Source organism: Cygnus olor, chromosome 4, assembly GCF_009769625.2.
Source record: "Cygnus olor isolate bCygOlo1 chromosome 4, bCygOlo1.pri.v2, whole genome shotgun sequence".
Classification (NCBI taxonomy): Eukaryota; Metazoa; Chordata; class Aves; order Anseriformes; family Anatidae; genus Cygnus; species Cygnus olor.
In genome coordinates, this window is record NC_049172.1 from 6399736 (window position 1) to 6409514 (window position 9779).

The 9779-nt window shown below is 40.7% G+C and overlaps 1 protein-coding gene across 7 annotated transcripts in view; it reads left to right on the top strand.

Moving 5' to 3' along the window:
* LOC121069133 (sodium/hydrogen exchanger 9B2-like) overlaps positions 1-9779 on the top strand; it is a 37400-nt gene that overhangs the window by 13080 nt on the left and 14541 nt on the right. For all 7 annotated transcript variants that reach the window (XM_040554915.1, XM_040554920.1, XM_040554917.1 and 4 more), the window contains exons 9-12: positions 565-714; positions 3047-3155; positions 3354-3490; positions 4463-9481. In XM_040554915.1, the coding sequence (XP_040410849.1) occupies positions 565-714; positions 3047-3155; positions 3354-3490; positions 4463-4702 (636 nt within the window). In that variant the 3' untranslated portion in view covers positions 4703-9481. The remainder of the gene's footprint in view (positions 1-564; positions 715-3046; positions 3156-3353; positions 3491-4462; positions 9482-9779) is intronic.

Below are 9779 nucleotides of genomic sequence, written 5' to 3' on the forward strand. Positions count from 1 at the left end.
AATTTCCAAAGCACCTATTGCCCTTGGTGGGACCAAATTTTCTTAATAAATAACATGAAAAGTGTGGCACGGAAGCTAATCAAATAAATAGAAATGGAGGACAACAGAAGAGATATAAATGTCTGCTCTGAAACTGGAACAAATAAAACTAGCCTGACTCTGGCAGATATTTGACTTGTCCTTAAAAACATTTAGTGGCATGGATTTCACCCCTCTTTGAATAAACTGTTCCAGCTGCTTGACTGTACAAGCAGAAAATCCTGTTATCATAGAGTTGAAGCACAGTGGTTAGAATCATGTTCCTTGTGATACAAAAAGTATTTTGGCAATAAACTTTTGGATGGGCAGAGGAAAAGAAATGTTGGATTTCCGAAATTTTAGTTTGCTAGGAATAAGTGTCCAAATAAAACTTTCAACACAACTGAGGAGTTCAAGTCTCACTTGAAAGCTTCAATTCCTTCACAACGGTACCCTTTATTGCTTTCAAATGAATAAGCATAGAGTTTTTCCTCAGTTTCTAAAAAGAAATTTACTCTGTTTGTTTGTTTCTTTCCTTGATTGCAGGCATCTCTGTCATGGAAGAGATCATATTTTGTACTTGGGCTGTCCATGTTTGCTGTTTTTGGTAGCATCCACTTCGGCTTCCCTGGATCAGGAGGGCTCTGCACATTAGTCTTAGCTTTTGTTGCCGGTGTGGGATGGTCTGATGAAAAGGTGAGTGTTTACATAAAGAAGCATACCATACAAAAACTCGTTTGAATGCACAGCTTAACAGAAGTTTGAATTTCTGTCAGAAGTGGTAGCGGTGCATTTATGAAACTTTAGGGGGAATACAGATTAAAAAAAAAAATCTGCATTTGTTTTGGAAGTCTTTAACATTTAATGTGACAGAAATTTACCATGTATGTGGATAAGGTAACGAATACTGACAGTGAAATGCTAACAAGCTTTCCTTAGACATCAGTGCAATGCCTTTTAAGCCCCACAGAGATTTAATTGTCATGGCACTTGACTAGGAGTCCAGAGCTTTGTCCCAGAGTTGTGTGATGGTCTCTGTAACCTTAAGCGGTCATTTTAAGGTAAGATTTACTAACAGGTATCTAAATACAGTTGTGCACATGGCCTGAATACCCTGAGCTTTTGTTCCTTGTGATTTTGGGAGGTGAAATGGAAAGCATTATCTAACCATTTTTTATCTTTCCCAAATCCTTGCCAGTGTATTCTGAACACATGTAGAGAGCAGGATGCCCACACTAAATGGTGATATACAGCCATACAGAAACCATACAGAAGATTGTTTCTGAGCCACTTTATGTTAGCTATGAAGCCTGCTTCCTCTTACTGTTGCTGCTCTGCTGCGTTTCTGTATCTTGGCACATCTCACTGCCTCTTTTGCTTGATACCACCAACACTTCATGTTTTGAGGTCATCTTTCTCTCCATAGGGTATAGCCTTGAGACATGCAATAAAGAAGGTGAGAAGAGAAGAAAGGAAAGGGAATCAGATATATAATTATTCCCATCTAGACCCTGACCTCAGTAAGATCTCAAGGTTTGTTAAAATAACAAACAAGAAACCATGGTTTCTATTTAAAATACTACATCGTTGTCCAATTTTAAAGGAAGGGAAACTTGAGACTTAACTACTTAAGAGCAGTACAATCAGAAAGCTCACTGAAAGCTTTTAAGCCATTTCAGAAGGAAGGTCCTTAAAAGAAGGTATGCAGTTTATAAATGCTTAGCTTAAATTCTTTTGATCTGTAGATGAGACTTCTTGGTTGTAAAGATGATGATTTCAAATGCCATATCTCTTTTTGTCAAAACAGCCAGAGATGTCTGTTTACTGTACACTCAGCATTTTACCAAGATTTTCCTTCTGAGCCTCTCAAAGGCCACTGCCTCATGCTGTCCCCAGTGGAAGTTACTTAACAAATAATGTCCACAGAGAACAAGGAACATTTATCTGCTTCAGCAATAGGTACAGTGGGCCGTAAACAATCTGAAACAATGCTAACATCTGTAAAGAGGATTGCTTCTCTTCCAAAAAAAAAGCAAAGGGTGAGGTAACAGGGAGAAGTGTGGCAAATAAAGAAAAATGTTTACAGATCCATGTATTTCTACCTTATTTTCTCTAATGTTACAAAAGTTTTTGCATTGCAGTTAACTACCTTTCCACTGACTGAAGAGCATGTTGCAGGATCAGTCCCAGAGAGAACGTGAGGGACAGGACACATCTGGGTCCTGGATTGATTCAGTGACAGAGCACTGCACTTGCATTTTCACAGACTCCAGCCTGTATGTTCATTTGCTGTTGCAGAACCCAGTTAATTAAAAAAGAAATGTTGTTAGATGTGCTACACTTATCTCTTTGTATAAATGGAAGGTTCCTGTTTACCTTGGCAGCAAGTTGTTTTAGGAAAAGTGTCAGGTGTAAAGTTCAAGCACAAGCAGAAAAAATGGCTTTGCAATTATATAGTACATCACACTGTGAATTTCAACACTTTTTACTGGTATGGGATTTCAGGCTTACTCTGTCTAGCTTTGCTCCTGCTCACATGGAGATAGGCCTGAGTGTAGTATGAGCAGACTTAGGTCGTTACTGACATTTTTGAGGGCCTGACTCTGCTCGGGTACAAACAGAAGGACAAGTGTAAGCATGCAGTTACCAAAGGCTCAGAAACTTCATGGCAAAACAGCTGAAACTGCATCTTCCTAAATCCTGAAATCAACTGTGCTTTATTTTCTTCTTCTAGTCTGCAAACTGCTTTGTTACTGTTCAAACATCAGTAACTTTTATTTCTCTTCTTGAGATAGCAAACATTTATTTTCTAACAGAGCAAGACACACTCTGACCTTCAAATGGTACACAACTGATTTTGAATCATTTAGTATTAGGTCAGAGTAGCAGTTTACCATAAACTGTCTGAGGAGCAATTCTTGACGATCTTCATGATAAGTTTTCACTTTGTCCTTTGATTAATTAAATGTGTGTGCTTGATTTTTATTTTTTTGGTGAATATCAAGATTATTTTTTGTTTTCATTGCAGAGGGAAGTAGAAAAAATTGTCGCAGTTGCATGGAATATCTTTCAACCTTTTCTTTTTGGTTTAATTGGAGCAGAAGTATCTGTAACATCTCTTAGACCTGAAACTGTTGGTAAGATCATTCACTAGTTATCCAACTTTCATAACTAGCTTCCAAAAAATCTCTATGAAGGAATCTGAAGTAAAGCAGTATATAGCTGACAAAAAAAAAATGTAAAAAGTGAAACCATTGTAAAGCTACGTTTTTAGGAGCCTTATGCTCCTCAGGTACCTTTGCACAAAAATAGTGATAAGTATGTGTCTTTTACAGGGCTCTGTGTTGCTACGTTAAGCATTGCCCTAGTTGTGCGAATCATAGCAACGTTCCTGATGGTGTGTTTTGCTGGGTTTAATTTCAAGGAGAAGGTATTTGTCTCGTTGGCATGGATTCCCAAAGCCACTGTCCAGGTAAAACAGTGCATCATCACTTTCATTGCAGGCTAAATCTATTGTCCTTAGCACAGCTCTTCCTAACTAGCACGGCAGTAATCAGGGAGAGGATCAGGCCTCTTAGCAGCAGAGTGTAGTAGGGCAATTTAGAATACAAACTCTCCGCTAAGTCTGCTTGAAAAGGGCGTAGGGGACCTTCCATGTGAGGGTGTTTTGCTTACATTCTAAGTTGTACTAATAACAGTGAATTGTACATACAAATACTTCAACAGGGAATAACCTTCTCTCTGCTACTGCAGATCATTGTGCCTTTACATACAGGTTTTGAGGACTCTCAAAACAAAGGTAAAAAGCATTTCCCTCTTAAACCTCATACTGTCTGCTGAGGCAGCCACACCAAAGGCTCAGATAGGGTTTTCAGTTTGTGGTCACTTCAGTAAGGGGTGGTCTGACAGGCTTATTGCTAGAGAAGCCTCAGGCTGTTTGCATTCCTGCTCAGTGATCAGTCATTAGAGCTTTGCCTCAATAGCATGATTATTTGCAAGCAGAAGTTAATAATCAGAACAGGCAAGGATTATTGCAAGATTTGCAAACTAAATATTCAGAAGCTGCTACTACTAGTCAGCCTGCTGTCAGGACACATTCTCAAGGTGAGGAATTTTAAGAGCTCCAATATGCAATATGCTGGTTGTGCCTTCTCCAGGAATGGCATAACATGTCAGCTAAGCAATGTTCTCCACAGGAGGGAACCACCTGGATAAATTCATTAGCTTAGGAAATTCAAAGTGTAGCTAACTGAAAATTGTTCTTCTAGGGCTAATAGAACCCTTACTTTTCTATGTACTAGAAACTAAGGGGTTTGAATATATTAAAAGTTTTGAATTTATGTTAAATGTGGACCCTGATGTTAAATGTGGATTAGACCTTTTTTTCCCTGTTTCACTGGTAAAGGTTACTTGCTCCATTTCAACAGTGCTTTCTTTCCTACAGGCTGCAATAGGTTCCCTTGCCCTGGATACAGCAAGAAGTCATCAGGATGAGCAACTCGAAAAGTATGGAATGGATGTACTGACGGTAGCTTTCTTGGCTATCTTGATCACTGCTCCAATTGGAGCCCTGGCTATTGGCTTGGCAGGGCCCAGACTTCTGCAGAAGGTGCAGACAAACAGCAAGGAAGATGAGGAAGGTGCCGAAGCTGGAGAAGAGGCAGAGGCCTGTGAACCTTCGTGAGATGGACATCGAAAGGAATATGGTCCTTCAGCCCTTACGCTTTTGAGTAAACATGTTGTGCCTGTAATCGTTGTGGAGGAAACCAAAACAAGTATTGCTTATATGTGCTATTTCAAAAGCAGCTCTGGTGGAGTTTTATAAAATATGTAAAAGTGTTGATAGTGCTTTAAGAGATGAACCAGCTAAACACACAGTGAATAGGCTGGCCAGGCCATGAGTCACTCAGAAGTTAGCAGTCAACAGTTACTTGAAACGTGGGTGTGAGGCCAGGGAGAGGATCAGAATTGTTCAGGCATGGAGTGGAGTCATGAGGTAGATAAACAGAAGAAAATGGAGACTAACGTGAATAACTTCTTGATGGTTGAAACTGGGCTGTAAGATGACAAGTTCAACAGCTCAAAGAATGCAACTATTGAATTAGAGAGGATTGACGCACAGTGAACGAATCCTGCCATGGGTTGGTGATTCCCTCTCCTTCCTCATCCAGGTTTCAAAATTTGCTGTTTCCCATTGCTGTTCTCCCATACATTGCACACGTTCCTTTGTGCCTGCTTTCAAGGGCCTGTCATTTCTGGTCCCAGCAAGGAGCAGCAAGCTGTTCTTGTGTGCTGGAGCAGGCAGCTGGGTCCAGGGTCCATCAGGGCTGTGGTAATACAGGAGTATCTGGTGCTGGTAGAAAGGGCTGAGCTTGAAAATAGGATGAGAGTTTCAAGGAGGCTGTGAGGACTGGGAAAGGGTTATATGGGACTGGGACAGCTGCTGCTTCACATGTGTACCTCAGCTCTTGTGCAACACTACGTCAAGCAAGGGAAAGCCAGCTCTTCAGCCACTGAGAGCGGTTATGTTCTAGCCCTGGCTGCTGTAGGACAGGGGAGAGCTCCCCTAGGATGGGGTTGCTGGCAGGACAAGGCCAAGGTAGCAATGAGTTGTCCCCTTCTTCCTCAGCTCTTTCTGGAGAACTCAGCAGAGTTCTGCGGCAGACCTCAAACCAGGATTTATGGGTCAGCAGGTATCTCCTGTTATTCTGTCCTAAATTTTTACTGATTTGGCTGAGAAAATGCAATGATCTGGTCCTTCTCACATCTGCATTTGGATAATTGTAAAAAAGTAAAACAAGTATTTACCAAAAAAATAACAAGTTAGTTCTCAGTGTTCCAAGAGGTGGATGGCTGGGTTGGCTTTGGGGATTGGAGGCCTCTCAGATTTGGCGTGCCATTTTAACCTCTAATTAATACAGAAAAGTAATAGACTTGGATTGAACAGCCTGGAAAAAATAGTGCTGAGAGGGATGGTACAAAGTGAAAGAAGCCTCACCACACCTTCCTTCAGAAAGGCTGCTATGTGACAGCACTAGCACCTTCATGTGTTCCGAAAACACAAGTTGTGTAAAGCTGTGGATGATGGTAATGAGTGGCAGTGCTCATTTTGAATCTCTTGCCAAAATGTTTCACCAGGGAGAACAAAAAGTGAGCTTTGGTGGTGGTGTTCTTTTGTTTTGGTTTGGTTTTTTGATTTGTTTTCATTTTATTTAATATAGATGCCTCCTGCAGAGTCAGTGCAATATAGTTCACATTTGACTTTCCCATATGACTTGTTACACTTTTTTATCTTCTTGACTGTCCAAAAGCCAGGAATAAACCTCCTTTGTTGATCAAAACCCTGCGCTTGCCTTTAGATTTGGTATCAGTTTGGGTTTGGTACTGCCTGTTACAGATATTGACAAATCTTTGCTATATTTTGGGTGAGTAACTGGCTCTAAGTAGGTCATTTTCTGCTCCTTTCAGAAACATGGAGTCAGTACAGCATTCCTCAGAATCTAAGTTTTATTTATTTTTTTTTAAATAAGGATTTTATACTGTGGTTGTAATCGAGGTGGACAAGGGCTGTCTGCAGGAGCTCTACACTGCAATTCATTGAGGTTGTTTTACAGGATACCGTATAGAATATCTTTGTGTCCAGAGATTTTTGGCATCTGTAAGCAAGGATTAACCAATCCTATTTTAGCTCTTGAATTGTTACTATGCAACACAAAAAGGTAAGACAATACCTTTAAAAGAAAGCTGTCTGAAACTGTATGATTTGCTGAGTGCGTGTATGCCTCTGTATACAGAATAATTACAGCTTAGTATATGTGCCTTTTAATATGGCTTCCTTTCCAAGCCAAAAAGCAAGGTTCCCAAAATATATAGATATTTAAGGTTTATAGCCTGCAATTCGAGCACAGTGATAAAAACACCAAGAAGGTCTTTGGTAAGTTTCCCCTAACAGTTGTCAAGTACAATTATTATTTCATGTTCTCCAGGCATCCTTACCATATACGCTGCTGTTCTCTCCACTTCTTTAGGGAATGTACAGTCCTCAGTTCCCGTTTGTTCCCTCACCGGAGGAAGGTGCTCTCAAACTGCACATACTGATGCATGGTTGCAGTGCTGCACTTGGTGGTTACTGTGTCCACTGACTTCTGTGCCCCTGCTGCCTGCTTTAGGTGGCTGATGGAGGCACTCAGTTACTTAAACAGGGGTAGTTTAGAAGGAGCTAATTGTATTCGGAAATTGTAGTGTCTGTAGACTTAATTGATACTGTGAGGGAATAAGCTGTTTATTTTATCAGTGACTATCACATAATACATTCTACATGAGTAAAATTTACAAGGGGAAGCTGTACATAGTTCATTTTTTTCATCAAGTTTTATACAAATTAGAACCCTCTTTCAGGGAGGCATCATTATGCCACATTTGGAGGCTGTTCAGTAACAGAAGTGTAAACAATTAAAGTCCTTTAGATTTGAACACGACCTTAAACATGCAAGCAAACCTCTGACGAACAGTTGTTCATGATGGCCTCTAATACTTGCTCACCATCATAACAGCATCTCATAAATTGGATTTATCATGTTCCCTTAACCTCTGTGCACTCTCAATTTATTCGTCAAGATCACTCCCCCCACTATTCTGAGACCTTGAATAGCTGTACCAATGAAAGTGTTTCTGTCTTCTAATCCATACTCAATTTTTCTTTCCTCACCACTGCGTGTGGCTGTTTGTTACAAGACCCTTTTTCCTCGACCTTTATTAAATCGTGAACGAGAATCAGACTGAAGCTCATACATAGTCCTGCAGATCTAGTATGAAGAGCATTAACGCTTTATAATGCTCCTCTCCTTGTCTTCCAGACAGGAACAAAACACTTGTCTTCTCATGAGAAGAAACATAACATTAGGGCTGAGACTGACAATTTCAGCTCATTTTAAATAGCTGTTAATTTAAAGAGATACGATTTCACTTTATATTAGAGTTTGCATGGGTAAAGTCACAAGGCCACCTCCCTTTGATCAAAATGCCACGAAATCATTCTTGAATAATGCATAAATTCAAGCCAATAAAATCTTTGTGCCGTGCCAAGCAGTCTCTTACTTGGAGGAAATAAAATTAGGGTGCAACCTGCAGTAACCGATAGCCAACAGAGCCCTGCTGTCATGCAGACACAATCACAGGGTAACATGGAGGAGTACTGAGCACTGTGTGCACGTGCAGCACCAGAAGGTGGAGGAGAGCCTCTGCAGCAGAACAGTCTGACGGCACAGCGTGGTCCTGGCGGCATGCGGCGGGCAGTTACAGCAGGCAGCATATGGGAAAAGACAGAAATGGGCCATCTGGACACAGGAAATCACACAAGCTGGGGATGCAATGATAGTGTAATTATAATCACTGTTTTCTCTCTCTTTTACAGCCAAACCGCGCATTCTAGAGAACTTGGATGAAGTCTAAAATTAATTGTGAAACACTTGGGGATGTAATATGGCTGCAAAACGGTGAACGGCAGTTTTTGCGTTTTGCTTTTTAAATACAGAGTGCAAGAGATGAAATTTTGTGCCAGATGCATTTCACATTTACTTTGTCTAATAGTCAACTCAAATCAGACACCCTTCTCTAAATTTATTCATTTACATGTTTCATTGTAGTTCATTACAACAAGTCTTCATAGTCAAAAGAAAGGTAAGCGCCAGCGTTTGAGTTGCGTAAAGAAGGCATGTTGCAGCATGCCATGTCTTGCTTTTCTGGCTTTTGCTTTTTCCTGACTGTGAAGATTTGGTCTACTGCCTGAGTCCTGGTCTTTCTTACAACTGGGCAAATTTATCCCTTTGTGTAGAGCTTCCAAATGAGGGCAGAAAAGTCACCCCGTGCCAAGATGTGACCAAATATATTCTAGCAGGTAATTGGTTCAACTCTTGTCAACCGAGATAAAGGGCTCTGCTGACACTTTAGTTCTTAGCTAACCCCGTAGACCCGTAGAAGATAATTTGAACAGATAAGTAAACTGTGGTGGGTTTTCTTGGAGGGGGAGGAGGAGGGGTGTCTGCTTAAATGGACAGACTTGCACTTAGAGCGCAAGCTAACTGTTAAAGGAGTCAGCAGTGACTTTTTTTTTCTTACTTTGGCATCTGTCTTCTCAAGGACATCATTTTAACTTCAGAGGGAAAATTCCTGCATGTGGCTTGCAGATGAAGAATCCAAGCTGCAAGCAGCACAGGATCAGATAAGCCAGTCCTATCCAGTGCTGTGAACTTAGCGGTTCAAGTAAATTTCATTTACTTGGTGAGAGCTGTTGGTACAGACAACAAACTTCCAAGGACTCCTGAAAGCAAAGAGAATGAAAATGACTCCGGTAGCTGTTGGTGATAGATTCTCCTGATTCTCCTTCATCCTGGGAAGTGTTTTGCTGCCCTTCTCAGCACTGATGTGAACATTAATGCATTGCACAGCAATTTTCACAAGGCAGGTAGGCGAAAACTGAACTCTTACTTTGATAACCAAAGCAGCAGCAGAAATTTTGGTTTGGATTTTCTACAGCAAAAATACTATAGCCAGTGTTAAGTTTTTGTTTATTTCAGTTTTATAGCTGTACTTTTGCAGGCGATACTTGCAGAAGATGAAATTATTTTTTCTGCCAAGGGTATTAAACCTACAAGAATGTACAATCCATGTATGTTAGGGCTCTTCACTGCACCTAACATAGGCCTGCTTCAACACCACGTGAGGGAAGATGGGCACCTCCTTCACTTCCCATTTAACTGAGG